This window comes from Colias philodice, chromosome 12 (genome assembly GCF_061535455.1).
Source record: "Colias philodice isolate Cphi_HAF_F1 chromosome 12, ilColPhil1 Martin Lab GWU primary, whole genome shotgun sequence".
NCBI classification, from domain to species: domain Eukaryota; kingdom Metazoa; phylum Arthropoda; class Insecta; order Lepidoptera; family Pieridae; genus Colias; species Colias philodice.
Window position 1 is genome coordinate 3,658,447 of NC_143097.1, and position 18,685 is coordinate 3,677,131.

At 30.9% G+C, this 18,685-nt stretch overlaps 1 protein-coding gene across 2 annotated transcripts in view; it reads left to right on the forward strand.

Moving 5' to 3' along the window:
* The first annotated feature begins 316 nt into the window (after positions 1-316).
* LOC149483868 (uncharacterized) overlaps positions 317-18,685 on the forward strand; it is an 85,260-nt gene continuing 66,891 nt past the window's right edge. For both annotated transcript variants that reach the window (XM_089701357.1, XM_089701358.1), the window contains exon 1: positions 317-626. In XM_089701357.1, coding sequence (XP_089557483.1) covers positions 530-626 — 97 coding nt within the window. In that variant the 5' untranslated portion in view covers positions 317-529. The remainder of the gene's footprint in view (positions 627-18,685) is intronic.

Here is an 18,685-nt window from a genome sequence, read left to right on the forward strand (position 1 = left end):
AATATTTGAATTTACTCCGTCGGTCGCGGTCGGGTTAAAGTAGGTTGAAATCAAGTCAAAAGGAGTCGGTTATATACATTACAAACATACAGGTAAAGCCTCTCTTTTTTTGAAGTCGGTTTAAAAAGAGGTTGGAGAAACACAGCGAGAGTAGTTACCTACAAATAAAACCACAGAGCAAGTAATAATAAAACTACAAAATTAAAAACGCATATTATAAAAGCTATGTATTCTTGTACCTATGCGAATAATAAGCAGATGATACGTAATTACTCGGTCATTATACCTACCGGACACAAGTTTTTGGATCGCATCGAAGCCGGCGCAGCATCAGTGTACACACATTTCAAAGGCCGGAACGCACGCGCCGCGGTCGGTAACAGACGTTCACGTGAAAATGAAATCGCAATTCTAAATAAATTTAATTTTTTTCTTCGCCCTTTATTCGATATTCTACATTTATATACGTAAACAAATACTTCTGATTTTTTTATTATTTTTTTGTAATTTTTTATAATCGTGATTAAAAATGAAGTTTTTCCTACACAACGTTCCCAGTGTTTTCCTAATGTCGCTTGTGCTACTGGCCAACGCACAAAAATCTTCGAATAATCTTCGTGACGTCGGTGAGTATTTTCTACTAGTAATAAACTATGTATAAATAATACATAAATAATATTTCGAACAAGCGATAACATAATTGTTCTAAAACACCTTATAGACTACACCTTATAGATTGTTCTAAAACACCTAGTAAGAAAATTGTTAAAGTTATTGACTATGTATTAATAATTGTATGCATTGAAAATCTAGAGCCATATTTACTTATCTTCTTCTTATATATAAAAATGAATCGCAAAATGTGTTGGTAAGCGCATAACTCGAGAACGGCTGAACCGATTTCAATAATTCTTTTTTTATTATATTCCTTGAAGTACGAGGATGGTTTTTATGTAGAGAAAACGTAAATATGTACCACGGGCGAAGCCGGGGCGGACCGCTAGTCTTCTTATATATAAAAATGAATCGCAAAATGTGTTGGTAAGCGCATAACTCGAGAATGGCAGAACCGATTTCGATAATTCTTTTTTTATTATATTCCTTGAAGTACGAGGATGGTTTTTATGTAGAGAAAACGTAAATATGTACCACGGGCGAAGCCGGGGCGGACCGCTAGTACTTAATAATAATACCTATGTTGTTTACTTTGATATAAAATTAGTCAACTACCTAACCGTCGTTTACCTTAAAAAAATTTTTTTATAGATACTACCTATCGATATTTTAAAATAACCGTCAACAACGGTCAACGATCTATCTAAACGCTATAAAATATGTATTTAGTTTTTATTGAGGTCTCTAGGCTATTTTATAGTCTTTATCGATACACTTTTTTTGTATTTATCCTAATAAAAAACTATTCCAACCTGTTTAATATTCAATTTGGAATGTCCTATAATGTTTATTTAATTTTTAAGCATGGAGATTGAATATACCTATTTGCGGCATAAATTTTATTCATAGAGTGCCTAATTAATATGCGAATATATAATAACTTTTTCTTCATATAAAATACACGTTAGGCAATTATTATCCTTGGCATAATTGGCTCATCTTATTTTGTTAACGATTCAATATTAATATTTAGGTCGCAAATGTATTTATTTTGCGCAAAATAATTTATATTAGGTAATTACTGGCTTTTAAAGATTAACATGGAAAATAAAAAAAAATACAGCACTCTATAAATTGAAATCAATTGAAAACAAAAGTATAATAATATGTTGATATGTAGTTAGTTAGGTAGTTGATAAAATAAACATGAAATAAAAAAATCAAAACATAACAACATACAACGTGATAAAACATAATAGTTATTATGACAATTCGAACAAAAATTCAAATTTCGAATGGAATGCAATAAGAAGATGGTTACCAAAAAAGTCGTATGTGAATATAATATGACTATAAACAATGTCCTTATCACCTTTGATAAGTGTAAGGGATTCTTTGATATGCTAAATATGTTCAAATCGTTTATCGACCGATATAAAATAACTCTCAACAAAATTATGTAACGATTGGCCGTGATTATGCACAGCTAAGTTTTCGGTTCGCCTCCGTTATACGACTTTTACTTTTAGTGACACAACTAAGTGTGATTTCTCTCTCGCAAACCAGCTAATAAGTACAGTGATATTATATCTTAATGCATTCATAATCCCCAAAATATGTTCACTCGAGTAATCGTAAAAGTGAAGTCGAGGAAGGTAGGTCTACTTTTTCATACTTTTTCATTGTAAAATACCTTCAACATGCATATTATTATGCTTATTGTACCTATGGGTAGGTTTGTTTGACACACACAAAAAATACCTGAAAATGTGTGTGAAATAAGTTACCTATGTGGCTATGTGTTTGTTAACAACAGTTAACCGTGAATTTTCACAATAAGAGCGTTTTCACATTATCCGATCCGATATCGGATATCGGACGCCGATAGCCGATATCCGATATCGGATACAATTTGCCCTTTCACATTGTCCGATAAAATCGTTCCGATATCATCATGAGTGTTGCCAGAAATTTTTAGAGAAAACTAAACTAAATTGCCAGTTGATAAAAAAAGGTATAATAAAAAAAAATCAAATGTTATAAATCATAGTTGTACATGTACATTAAAAATAACTACGATAAAGAAAAACAACTTCAAAAAAGAAAAGTAAAATGTAAAAAAAGATTTGATATCACAAATAATTTGGAAAATCCAAAAGTGCACGCCTCATAATTTTTTTTTAATAAATATTTATTAATTATTATTTTTGTTTATTTAATAACAATTAAACCACATCGAATCAGACCCTGAAAAATGAAAGGGTTCTATTCCTGAGCATACTCAAGCGTAAGAGAAAAAAAAAGACTCGATTAGTAAAGTATTTCGGTCGCTATCGTGTTAACAAGAAAAAGGATCCGCACATACAGACACACGGACGTCCAAGACAGAACTTTTTTAAACTGTTTTTTAACTAGTTTAAATAACAAAAATGACATCAAAAATATCATGAACGTTAAAAATAGTGTTTTTTCTTAATATGTGTGTGTATGTATTATCTTACAAGTGCAATGTATGATACATAAAGACATTTTAAGTTTGAAAAATCAGATGTTTTGCGCGAAGTGACAGTAGTACCCACCTCAACGCTTCGCTTATGAGGCGTGCAATTACTGCATATTATTTAGATGTGCTATTTACTAAATAGTTTTGATATCGGTCATTTGTATAACATAATATACTTATGTTAACACATTATTGATATAAATAAATTTATATCAATACCTACTACAACCTAGTATTAGTTAATAGTTTTAGTAATACCATGGACGAATATAATTTATATTTGTCTATGGTAATATATATTAGTAAATACCTTTCAAAATCTATTACATACTAGCGGTCCGCCCCGGCTTCGCCCGTGGTACATATTTACATTTTCTCTACATAAAAACCATCCTCGTACTTCAAGGAATATAATAAAAAAAGAATTATCGAAATCGGTTCAGCCGTTCTCGAGTTATGCGCTTACCAACACATTTTGCGATTCATTTTTATATATAAGATTATATGTATTTTTAGCAAGACGTACCTAGTCATTTAGTCATTTTTTAACTACATACATTTATAAAAGTTCATGTAGTACCTATGATAAATTTATTAAGTGATACAATCTTTGTTCACATTTTCTTTTCTTTTTCTTATTACACTGCAATCTCCTAAAATAATATTGTCACTCGTTCAAATATATATTTTGTAATATGATTGTTGTAATTTCCTGTAAGTAAAGATACATAAATTATTTTATTGTCATAAACAATTATTTTAGAATTAAGAGTTTTCAAACTTTGTATTCTTTGTTGTAAATTCAAAATAAAAATAAAATCGGTGTGAAATCTCCTCCTTTTTTTGAAGTCGGTTAAAAACAAAGCACTCAATGACAACAATACAATAAACAGCACAACCAACATCCGAGTAGGAGGAGGAGCGAGGCAGAATGAGATAAAATAAAGATGATAGACACTAATGTTTTCGAAGATAGATATTTGAATTTAAGAACGCAATATATTTTTGTTTACTTCAGTCCATGCTTCAGTTCAGCCAATTGTCGTATATTTTAATATGTGTTATGTGTTTTAGTGTGTTTTCTTAATAAAAAAAAGGTTTCTTTTAATAGAAAGGGTTTTAGGTTAAAAGCAAAGAATTTTTTTAAAGATTGAGCGCCTTATAAGACTGAAAATACACAAACTAGTGCTTTTTTGCTGTTGGTATACTGCCTTTTTGAAAATTGAGCTGGCAACACTGAACATTATCGTCCGATAGCCACTGGGAATATCGGTGTCGGCTCCGATATCCGATATCGGATCGGACAATGTGAAAGACAGGCACATATTTCATACATTTTACTTCCCTCCGATATCGGATATCGGCTATCGGCTTCCGATATCCGATATCGGATCGGATAATGTGAAAACGCTCTAACAATAGTGCAATTGTAACAAAGTCAGTTCTGTGCCGATATTCTTCTTTTTTCATAACAACTTCACTCTTATATAATATTCATTACTTTCACATTTAGATATCAATATAATGTAAAAATTATAATATGTAGTTACTCTTGCTTTTTTAATATAATAAGTTAGTTATAAACGTATGTTAATAAGAAAATAAAATTGTTTGTTCTATATTACTTAATAGATTATTATTAAAACTCTGTTTAAATTTGAGCAATGACGCTACCGTCTCTCGTCCTAAAAAGCTCAATCAATCGTTTTGAATTGTTTATTGTTTTATTTCTGTTACGACTCTTTAAAAATTCATTCAGTAAGTTAACGTAAATATTACTTAAGATAGTTTGTGTTTTACGTTCAATTTTATTGGAACGTAAACGAGTAAAGATTTAACGTTATGTCATCGACGCTTAAAATACGGTAAGCAAAAACTCGATCAAACCGTGAGCCAAATAAATGCCTTTTATGGTTGCACCGGTTGGTTAAAAAAGTTTGTACATACTGCACCTAGAAATGTATAGTTTTACGACCATTAACACGTTAAGAAACCGTTAATAACAATTAGAAAAAACAATCTTAATTGTTCCTCTGTTAGAGTTGGTTTTATATTGCCAGAATGCAGGAAATAAACACATTTTAGCTCACTAACACAATCTATCTATATACGGTCTACATTATGTACCAGAAATTGGTTTACAATTTCCATTTTTTATATAATTTAACTTTACTTTTGTTTAATTTCCAAACCCAGAAAATAAATCGAGGCGAGTGCTGAGATGTATGTATACCTATCTAATGTAAAAAATAATAAGGAAAAAGTACCTGACTCTATTTTATTATAATAATGTTAATGTATGCTAATGCTGAAATGAGAAAAAATAAGTCTATTGGTTATGTAGAGAAAAAATACGACGAGTTTTAATAACTTATCATCGTACAAACCTTAAAAGTTAAAACAACAACTTATTTGCTTCGAATTTATATACCTAATTCCTTTTTTTCTCAAAAACATGGTGAACAAAACAAGCTTTTAGCAATATCACAAAGATTAATATTTTTGGCATGATGACAAGGACAATAAAATAAAATTATATCAACAACTTCATTTTTACCTATTAGGTTATCGTATATTTGAGATTTAAGAAGGCGGTATTTTTTAACTTTTTTGGGTCTTTTATTTACCTACCCATTAAAAGTAGGTATAATAAATGTTTAAACTTTAAAATAGTGATTACGTATAAAAATGTTGTGATACAGAAATATTTCAATGTTTTTTTTTTTGAGATATAAAATTTGCTAATATAACGTTTAAGTATTACATAATTTATTATAACCTAAACGAAGATACGAAAATGCTTCTTAAAATATTCTTTATCATACATTAAGGAAAACAGGTTGATTGAACATAAAACGCGTCCCTAGACCGATCCCTCTTTTTAATTTGATTTATTTTATTTTTCTGCATTCCAATTATTTTTGGTTTCAAATAGCGTAAAATTTCAAATCGTAATTTTTGAAAAAAATGAAACGTATGAAACGTTCAAAACTGTAAAACCTTTTATTAATGACTGATTTAATCGATTTTAGTTTTGTTTTCTAACCGAAATTTTAAAAGAATGTATTAAATTTTAATGATTGTCAAGTAGGGTAGACCGTACGTTTTGATTGAGTAATATGTTACTTTATGATATTACTGAGTAAAAATGGAAATAAACATAATTCGGAGATTTTGTTAATTTTTATGTTGAAACTTGAAACAATATATAAAACTGTTAATCTTATAGACTAAATGCTAATACATACTTTATTAGTAATAAAATAAACATTATGTACACGCTACAATCAGACCGTAACGGTAGAACGTAGGCTGACTTGTGAACACAATTTAATTGAGATATAGAGCCTGAATACCAGGTCATTGCCATCTTTTATTGGGTAAGATCTTAGGACTATTAAGCTCATCACGACACCATACACTACATTATAATACTAAGTGCACACTATTACACAAACTTTAAATTATACCACAGATTTTACTTACTTATTGTTTGTACACGCAGCTTAAATTATAGAAGGTTCCAGTGTGGTTCCAGTTCAGTTGATTTTTAACAAATTATAATAGTGAGAAACCGTTTTACCATCGTAAGAAAATAAAAGATGAAGCTGGTATGTAAAGCATTCAATGCCTTCATTGACGTATTAAAACGGTAAAAGTGAAGCTGTAGGTATTTATTTGTAAACCAATTTTAATAATATATTGCTCTTTGATATATTAAATAATTGTATTGTATGATTGTAAGTACTCTTTTCAATACGAATTACATAATATTATAGTATTTTTACTTTATTATTTTCATAGCATTGTAACCAAATTGTAAGCTTCTGTGTATAATATTATAAGTTTTGGTATTTTAATTACCGACCTATTATAATGACATACAATTGGTCATAATGGTAGCTGAAAATGTCTTATAATGCAATTTTAATAATTAGGGTTAAGGAGAAAATAAAAATGTTCCAGAACAAATTTCAACTCAAACGTAACGTGTTCATTACATAGTCTATTTTAAGATTTACTTTCAATTGTGTTGTAAATATCATGTGGTTTTTATTTATCTAGACAAATAGCAGAATTAGGCGTTTTACCCAGTTCGCGTCCAAAAATTCCAGTTTGCGTCCACCCGTGGACCAGTTCGCGTCCACCAGCTTAGAAAAGGAATTAAGAGTGTATTGGGTAATATTTTATCAGATAAATGCAAATAAAAATTAGATTTTAATAAATTATTTATTTACGAATATAGTTAGTTATTTAATAAAAACTGGCCAAATGCGAATGGGTCTCGCACACCGAGGGTTCCGTATTAACCTGGTTTTTTTTTCATATGTTTTAACTGTAAATGATTATTTTTTCAATGTTTCCCTTATTTGTGCTATAAGACGTTGCTTCGTACCAAACTTCAAGTGTCTGTGTTCACGTAAAGTACCCTGTAGGTTTTGATTCCCTTGCGAATGTAGAAATTTGCGAAAATTTGCAGCATAAACGGCTGTATCTTTTGATTGCTTTGGCTTATAAGTTTGATTTTTTCACTGCTTCAAGGGACCGTAGATTTGAGAATTCAATAAAAATTTCAGCTTTACACCTCCACGCGTTACTGAGAAAAAGGGTCTTGACAGAAAGACAGACCGGCAGACGGACATACAGACGGACGGATATCAAAGTGATACTGATGTATGATATGTGATGTACAAGGATTCCGGTTTTTCCTTTTGAGGTTCGGAATCCTAAAATCAACATATTATTAATATAATTCACTGTAAGGAAACTGGAAAAACTTATTTATATTTATCTTCTCATCAATAATAGAACTAAAAATTAACAAAAAACAAAGTTACGTTATGTAAATAAATAATAATCAGTTCTATTAAGATTACCTACCTACCCTATTTTTTAGTTTGTAATGAATTAAATTTCTTTTTTGTTTATATTATTTTCTTAACCACAGACTTATTGACTCTCATTCTCAAAGATACTAGTCTCATTCTTAGAATACCCATTTTAAAATGAAAAAATAGCATAAAAATTAGCTAATTTGAATGAAAATTTTAAGTATCAACTTGTAGTCTTAGTCAAAAATTTACAGTCTATTTTAAATTACATATTTTAACAAACAATTCATTGCTACGTAATGAAAAACAATGTGGACGCAATATGTTCTATTGTTATGCACTATAGGTATAGTTTGCGCCCACCATGGACGCAAAATAGAAGTTGTACAAATTCGGTGTAGTAATTCGCGTCCACCTTATTTTAGCTATTAATTGTAAAATAAATTAGCTGATTTACAATCCATACTATTCCATGTTTTGTTAGCAAAGTAAAGAAACAGTTACATATTCAAAAATTCACATTTAACAATAAGATACTCACCGTCAAACGCGACGCTGCGCACTATTTTTTTCTCAAAATCCCGCGCGTTTTAGCTTTCTCGTTTCATAGCCAAAATTAAATATTTTTTTTAAATAGGATAGGCGGTGCGCAGGCATATTTTGAATATGTGTGCATGTCTCTTATACATTGAGGTATTATCGGAAATTTTTCTTATTACAATTTTACTAAAAGTATACTTATTTTCGTGAATTTTCTAAAAGATATCCGCAAAATGGACGCGAATAGGCATGTGGACGCGAACAGGCGCAATGACCCTAGCTAATAAGTTAGCGGCGAACATAAAAACAATTAATTAATTACTATTCAGTATTGACATATGACATAAGTGTTGTTATTAAGGTAATATTATATTTTCAATAGTAAGTATCTAAACACTTTAATTTAAAAAATAACAACACTGTGTACTAAGCACACGAATAACAAAACCAGTTGCTTATCTAAATTAGTTTTGGACACAAAAGTTGGCTTTCGACTATATTCCAATATTACTTCATCAATATACCTTTGCAATAATTATGTCAGTAGTGATAAATATTTTTATTTGTATCCTTGATAAATGTTTGAACATCGTTAATCATTAAGTAGGTATTTATAGGATAATCTTAATTTACATACATAATAAGTATATGACTTACCTGCTGTACTAACTGTACAATATTATTATGTTATTCATAATTTCAGAGCGCAATTTTCTAAATGGATTTGCTTCCGCTTTGGTTACCTACAAAAAAAAATTTGGTCACCGCTCAAGCGTTACTGAAGAGTATTTTTTTCATCAATAAGATTCTATTACTTAAACAGATGACCCTATATTATCAAACTTAACATTGCCTCTGGCACAGTTTAAGATTCATATAAACTCTTCAGAATATGACTCTATAATTATGTCTAGTCCTTCAAATATAACGAAGACCTGTAAATGAATCATTACAATTACTGTTATTTGTGGCAAATATGCAACAGCCATAAATTACATAAAGGGCACATTTTGTTCAAATATGTACTGAAACATAAATATGTTGTAATAAAATTAGAATACCTATAGCATGTAATTTGATTTTATGCGAGTTCAATGATCAATTTATCTTACACGAAGATTACACGACTCTTTAACAAAGTCAAGTTTTATATGATACTAGCAAACCCGGCGAACTCCGTTTCGCCACCAGAGACACCTTTTTTTTTGCTATAAACCTCACGGAGCCCGAGACCTTTCCAACGAATGCAAAACCGTGGAAATCGGTTCGTGCGTTCTGGAGTTATAGCGTCAGGAAGGAAAACCCAACTTATCCATACTATAATATTATAAATGCGAAAGTAACTCTGTCTGTCTGTCTGTTACTCAATCACGCCTGAACTACTGAACCAATTTGCATGAAATTTGGTATAGATATATTTTGATACCCGAGAAAGGACATAGGATAGGTTTTATCCCGGAAATCCTACGGGAACGGGTTTTTCTCTGAAAACGCGGGCGAAGCCGCGGGCGGAAAGCTGGTTTTTATATATATTATGATATTACTTAATGGAAATTGTATTACAATACATAGCTTTATTCATGCTAAAGTATTAGCATAATATGGTATTATCTAGTAACAAATTAATATAAGGAGCTTTATACAATGCTGTTAAAAAATGTTGCCTAGAACACAGATAGGGAACATAATTTTTTTGTTTAAACTTTTAAATTTTGCAAATGAAAAGCATAAAAATATTGCCATTAATTAATATCACATTTTAATAATTTTTACATGAAAATCATAGTATCATGTCAAATCTCACTTTTTATGACCGACCCGTTTTATGATTAAGATTGTAAGGCTTTTATAGACATAGCGTCTTTCTCTTCTTATAATTATAAACATCAAAAATTGATAAATTCTATTTGGTTTGTAGAAATGCATTAAAAATATAAGTGTCATTTTAATTAATTTTTACAAAAAATTAGGGATAATACATTGAGATAATATTAATAATGGAGTAGACACCACGAACAAAATCTGTGCGCCAAGATGGCGGCGCGGGGCGCGCGAATGACGGCTAGACAGTCATAGATTATGTGATGTCACTGACTCACCGCTATAGAGGCGACACTTTGTTTCTTTCTGTCTATTTTATTGGGTGCCACTCCTTACATGCACGTTGACTTGAAATTTTCTTTGTACTTACTTAATATTTATTTTAGATATAAACTGACTTTACTACGCGGGGCTAACAATATCTGGCATATAATATAGGATGAGGAGGTTCAATCAGGGCTATGGGAAGTTTCATTCCTTACAAATTGAGCCTTTTTTAGAAAAAAAATTAAAGCCGTGTAAAAATTGTGTTTATTTATATTTAGTTCATCATCCTCAGAACATGTTCCCGGCTCAGAAATTGCTTGTATTGTTCCAGTACTATTGTAGCACACCTTCGGCTAAAATAAATATAATAATAATAATGTTAGTGATGGCTAAAATAATATTTTATTTGTTACACAAATCCGTAAAATTTTATTATTATTACTAACATCAATACAAGGAACAGCAGACTTCTTTAGAACACGCCTTCCCGCTTTTGTGGTATATTTATCCTCATCGCGAAAATGCAATGAACAGACGCAAGTTCTATCGGATGGTAACCAGGTTTCTTCACTGCGGTTGTTTTGGACAAATTTTACCCATTTTTCCCTTTCTTCACGGCCCAGACATGGAAACCTTGAATAGAAAAAATATTAATCTCTGAACTAGCGGTCCGCCCCGGCTTCGCCCGTGGTACATATTTCGCAATAAAAAGTAGCCTATGTTTTTTCTCAGGGTCTAAAGATTGTCTGTGCCAAATTTCATCAAAATCGGTCCAATAGTTTATGAGCCTATTTATTACAATCAAACAAACAAACAAAGTTTTCCTCTTTATAATATTAGTGCAGATAAATAAATAATAATTCAATTATACGTTCAAGTCAATATCAATTTATTATACAATATCAATTAAAATTGATTAAAATCAATTAACAAAAAAAAAATTGGTGATTAAGTAATTGATTTTCATATTTCATGATTTCACCTTTTTTCAATTAACAACCAGTCTATGCTTTTCTAAATATGTAAAATTATTATTTTATACTATAAAAATATACGCCAGCAAATATTACTAACAACACTTATTTCATGCCCAATGTCATATCTTAAATTTTTAATCTATGACAAATGACGCAAAATGTCGCCCGCCAAAAATTTTGTTCTAACAAGTTTTAAAAATTATTATCTAGTTACTTACTGATTGAAAAGTTATTCCTTTGCACTTTTCCGTATTATTTGTATTATTTGTGCAATATCGTAACACACACGTAGGCATATTTGATGCGTTTCACTTTAAAACAAATAAAAAATGAGCGTGACGTTCGCGCCAACGAGCGAGCAAGCGACTGAGTGCAGTTACGCCACATGACGTATGTTGAGTGGAACATAAGTGGTGTAGGCGGTATCGTCTCCATTATTAATATTATCTCAATGGGATAATATAACAATTTATGCACTTAACCAAAAGCTTTTGATCATTAAATAAATGTCTCTCTATGGTAGAGCAATCACTCTTCCTAGAAGAAGGCCAATATAATCTATTATGCTTTTGAAAATTGCCTGGAAAACATGTAGACTAAAATCTATCTATTATTTTAAAGTATTTTTCACTTTTTGACTATGTCTCTTTATCTGTAGGTATACATTCTGAGATATACCCACTACAAAAAACTTTAAACTGATATCGATTAAACTGATACGGAATAATCGTCTGTGCACACTTAACGATTACACCCTGTATACAGTCATAGCTTAGTCATAGATAATTTGGTGACATTTTGTCTCAATTGAGTAAATAATAAAAAAAGACGTGTGGCACTCGGGGACTGCCGCGGTAAAGCTATTGCATGCTATGCCTTCAAGCCACAACTCCGCGCCCGTTGGAGTGAGGAGCGTGAGGTTTTTCGTTACGCAATTTCTGGATTCGGTTACCGCACTCAAGGCCCGCGATAGAAACTATGCAATAGCTTAAAAATTGTTCAAGGTATAAAAAATATGTGAGTATATTCACTACTTTACTGTAGGTACTTTTCCACGAACAAAACTCTTCGTATGTGATGCCCTTAAATCGAAAGTTATGTAATAATAATAAACATACATATTAACTTGTTTTCCATAATAATATGTATCCTGAATCAATTATAATAACATGTGTTTTTAGTAAACAGGTTTCATACTCAGATATTTTCGCAGTAGGGGGAAAGAATGTAGTATTTTTGGTAGCTTAAAATTAATTACCATACTTTTATCGAAATTGAATATAAATTGTGGAATTTCCAAAGCAAAATGTCTATTTTGATATCATGAATAATTAGTTTTTTTGTCAAGTTTACTACTTGAGACATTGATACCTATAATTATATATTATGTAGGCAAATCTGAATTACCTTGAAATAACTTCATGATAACAATCGATTTTATTATTTTAATTTATAGTACAAAGTCATAAGTTAATGTGCTATGCAGTTTGCCTGTTAATACGTTTTGTTCTTTATAATTATGTATAAAGCTTTGTTAAATATTATTTCAAATACTCTTTCACATATCCTCTTTCATCGCAACTTTCGAAGAATTATTTGCTGGTATTCACACTGGTATTTAATTCACCAACCGGTAGGTATCAAAATGTATACTGAGCATTTTGCTTTATGAAATGACATTCACCACAAGAAACGTAAAAATATAAATACCAAATAGGCAAATTGTGATGAGTGAAAGCAATTTCGCACGTTGGATAAAATTACAAAAACAAATATTACTTACGTTATAAATCAATGTCAATGAATATCACTAGTGCTTTTACTATTCCGCAATATCTCTTAAATAACTTAATAATAATTCGTTTTAAATTTAATGGAAAATGGCAATAGGCGGCTACGTACCTAAACTGTGGAAAATTTTTAAATTTTAGAATGGCGGGAATACAGGAAGTTCCCGCGTAAACAGAATCTTCAGGCAAAGGAATTATGTATACAGCCAAACATTTTGAATAGGTAATGAAAATCGAAAATATATTTTTTTAAATTGAAGAATATGTGTACAAATAATGTTATTTTTTTATACGATAAAACATGCCATAAAGTCTCATCACAGTTTTTACCTCCTATTTTTTCTCGTATATGACCTTAACATTTACATTAGAACTTTAATAATAATTATAAGCCGTAAGATGATTGATTTGTTATGAAAAATATGTATTTAAACTACCTATTAATATCATTCCATAAGAATTCCAATAAATTTTTTGAAGGTATTCTCTATATGTATTTGTATGTTTGCCAATTGTAATAATTATAAGCCCGATCAAGCTATAGAAGCCCTCCTGGGCAAACAGCGATACAAAAAAAAAACAATTGTAACTAGGTATAGGGTAGGTACATTTATTACATAATATCGTTGGGAAAATCAGTAATACGAAGTTAGTAGAAATATCAAAGGCTCTCAGGGAAAATTAGTTTACTAATGCCTACTGACCAACCACTGTGTTTTTAACTTCCCTCCCGCTGCGTGATAGCTTCAAACTCATCCAAAACAAATTAATTAGGAATCGAATTAGCTATAGAATCTCACTTGTATTATTTCATAGCCAATTTTACTCTTATAAATCAATTACTAATATAAATAATGATGAACTAGACTAAAATTGTGTGAGTAGCTATTTACCTAGCTATATAATTCAGGGAAGTGCCTATTAGATAGTATTAGCACAGATAATATAATACTGGTATAACATATATCATCTGTGCTACCACAGACTAATAATAATATACTACGTATACAACAGACGGTTCACTCCATACAAAAAAATATGCACTATAAATTTACGCAATTAAAGCGCCAGTGGGGAATAAACGTACTACATGTTCGATTATATCTCTTGGTATTTTGCTTTTAACACACTAGATGGCACGTTAAACACAGACTTGATGTTCTTTTCCTTCCAGAGCCACTAGATGGCACTAATGTAAATATATGTACACGTACCTTTTATTTTCAAGTCTTTGGCGTCACACTTGACAACTGTCAACTGTCAACATAATATTTTGTACAGTGTTGCCAACTCAGTGGAATTTCCACTACATCTGGTGGTTTAGCTCCCCCATTTAGCGGACAAATATTGGTTTTAGTGGCTGGTGGATTTTCCTAGTGGTTTAGATGAGTTCAATTAGTGGTAAGGTACGAGTTTCAACCAATAGAAAGATTTACATAAATACTCAAAAAGAACGACTTGAACTATGTGAAACAAGGGTATGATTTTGTGTCATGTTGGTAACAGAACGAACATACGGGAATTCCCCGAAAGTTGTTTGTCTATTGCTTGAATATTTTTGATTATAGACTTTATTACTATTGATCTAAAGTATGATTTGATTCAAAAGGTTATATGTACATTGTACATTCTATATTTGTGTACAAAAACAATCTGTATAAACAATCAGTCGGTATTGGTAATGCCGCGGCCGCGCGGTAGCCTCTAGCTTGTCGTATTTTAATTAATTTTGTGAAGTAATATAGTTTTACCTTAAAAGGGTTTTACATTAAATATGCCGAAACCACACAAAAATTTCTTTCATAGAAATTTATTCTTCACATACTGAAACTCTAGAAGAAGATTCTTCTGAAGATGATCTTTAAATACATATATTGTAACAAAAATAAAAATTACTTAGTTCAAAATAGATGTTATTTACAAATAACTCGCAAAAAATTCGCCAACGGGCATTCAATATTTACATGTCTCTGGATATTTTTTAGTGTTTTTTCTGGTGGTTTTAAAGACCGATTACTTTAGTGGATTTCTGGTGGGCCACGAGGCTCCAATATGTGGGTTCGAAAAAAAAAGTTGGCAACACTGATTTTGTACCTACTCGGATTTTTAATTAGACAAAGCCAAGGACAAAGCTGACTCACAGAGTACCTACATTATTATGACTGGTATTTAGTTCAGTTTATTTACGAGATTCTGTCAAAACCAAAACGAGAAGCTTTGTTTGTTTTCGTTTTTAATTGTTGACTAATATTTTAAAAATAAGTGCTAAATATGATTGATGGACTGTGAGGTTATGTAGAATCTACAGGCAGAAAATAAGCTTTATATGGTAAACTGATATTTTCTCTGAACATAAATTTTTACAAACATGATTTTTAATGATTGGTTTCTGGATTTGTAACCCAATATAAGATTGTTTTATTACAGACTTATTGCTTACGTTCGCAATAACAAATTTGTTCAAGAGAGGAGAAGAATTAATCCATCCCAAATGTAAATACGATTCTCCACAAAAACATTGTAGACACAATTATGGATTTATGGATTATGGATTTCTACATTTGCTACTAAGAAGGATATGGGATCATGAAGGATTTCATCTGTTTTAATACCAGTAAAATGGAATGAGCGCCGTGGCCGTGACTGTGTTTGGTACATAAAGAATGACAAACATTCAACTTAAAATTATTATGAGTGCATTACGGGCAAGGGCACAATAAGTTGCCCTTTGACTAAGATGTACTTAATTTTAAGGAACACGAAAATGGATGGCTAGAATAGGTATAATCGCATACATAGTATTTATTTCTAGTCTGTTGTATAAATAATCAAAGACTACAAAATATATAGTGAACTATGTCTTTAATATTAATTCTACAGTTTACAGTGTAGTGTGTAATCTATTGTATGTGTGCGTCTAGAATATATAGTCCTGTTGTTCTACAGTTTAAGCAGTTTCAATACAAGCTTACAGTCGAGTCAAGTGTTTCATTAACCACCAACCATTGCATGGCAACCCTGCCAGTTTTGTAAATTGTAGTCTACCTAACCTGACTGTTGGTTTTGATTTGTATCACACAAAGAATACTATACCAAATTTCAAGAAATAAGAATTAAATATTTGATTAACTTTTACTAATATACAGGAGCTTATACATCAAACAAGACCAAAGCAGGGCTTTGGAGAAAGTGTGTATGGACAAAGACCACAATACATATTGTGCGGACAACTGCATGAAAAGCATGCAGTAAGGGACATTAAATAAATAAATAAATAAAACATATTTATTGTCAAGATCACAACACGAGATACATTTATAAACGAAGGAAAAACAAAAAGAAATAAAAAGAAAAATAATTAAATAAAAATAATCTTATTCCTAAGAACTGTAATGTGGCAGTGAGTGACCTGACAAATGGAGCCAACTCAGTATATGATGGCAAGGTGATTAATACCTCACCACCACTGATTTTCAGTGACCCCAAGTGACTATTGGAGTTTCAGTCTAGAATTGTATATAATGATAATTTAACATGAGTATATTATGTGAAAGATATATTTCTATTAATATGATAAATACTAATAAATAAATACATCAGTTAAAACATGATATACATATAATTTATTTAATTCCGACTGTTTCTCGGAATAACATACCTACATTTACTAAGAATTGCATACAATGCCGGGTTTAATATATTGCCGGTAACATAATATTATGTATGATAATAATTCTTAAAAAAGTACTTTATACATTTCTTAAAAAGCTTCGATATTGTATACAATAATACAATTCATATTCAAATTGTTGTAAAATAGTCCCACTTTTTTAAGTTGGTTGAATACACTAAAATACTTATAAGGATCGTACCTACTAATAAAAGTAACAAAATGAATTTTTTAAAGTTCCCAGTTCTGTATAGTTCTAAAAAACACGAACCTAACCTAACCCACCCCCTTATCCAAACCAAAAAATTCTGATTACGAATTTTCGGCATATTACAAAATGCCGGCCGTTTGTAATTCGGCGGATTATACAATCCGATTGCGACATACATACCCCTCGTCCCGCGTACCTTGACCTTCCAATATCTTAGATGTTATACATTTCCGACTGTTAGTTAGGAAATGTATGGATTTCCTAGGAAATGTGTACTATAAAATAATTTATTTCACACATTTCCATGCGATTTTAGGAATTACATACATTTCCTGGGAATTTTATACAATGACGGATTACATACATTTCCGTTAACATATACTTACAATGTTTATAATTATAATGATAAATAGGCAGAAAATAACGGTCTATATAATGTTATGTTATATTATAACCAGTAAATAAAATAAATATTTAATTAAAGTTTATGTGTAAACTGTAATTCGATACAAATGCAGGGTTAGAACAGGATTTTAAAATATGTCTCCGGTATTGGAAACGAAAATTATTAATATTTGTCAAACTGGTTAAATGGTGGTGGAATGTTGTTCCAACACTTATGGCTCTTTCAATTTATGCGTTTCGTATCGGACCGCTAGTCGCTACAGTGCCGCAGCTGTGCGTTTGTCGTACGGCGCACGGCCGGTCGTTTGTTTTCATACAAAATGCACGGTGCGGCAACAGCGCGGCGTCCGTACCGCGAACGCTCGACAGCAGGACGGCAATCTACAGTCCTACAGATCACCCATATTTGGCAATCTCGCTTCACCTAATGGCCTTGTCTGTTCAAGCCGAAATGAATTAATTACCTACTGCAAAAATTAAATAATTTAGATTACCTGGAAAAGACAAGGAAAATAAACTTTAAACAAGTGTTCGACCGATTATTACCAAGTAGGTAAATAAATTAATGACAAGACAAGGTAATTAATGCTAATAATTTCCTAAAGAAAACATTTTTTTCAAATTTTTCACATAATAGGTACTAGTACCTAACTAGACTCAAAAGTTTATGATAAGTCAATGAATGATAAATAGAATAGGTATGTTTAAGTAAAATGAAGTAGTTTATTTTACAATAAATTAATCTTATAAATTACCAACTTTCATTCTACGGCTTCAACCGTGTGCCTTATTTAATCCCTGTTCCTACACCTTGAATCCTATTTATGCAACAAAATTGAGATGTCCTTTTTCAACGTAGGTATGTACCGTGTATGTATATCGAAATTTCCGTCAAAATCGGTTCAGACGCGTGCGGGAATACCTATTTTCTCGTGGTCCCACTATTTTCTATTTTGTCCTACTATGACGGAGTAACTTTCGTATTTATCTACAAAACAGAAATGATTTGATTGTTTGTTTGTTTGTATTGAATAGGATCCGAAACTACTGGATT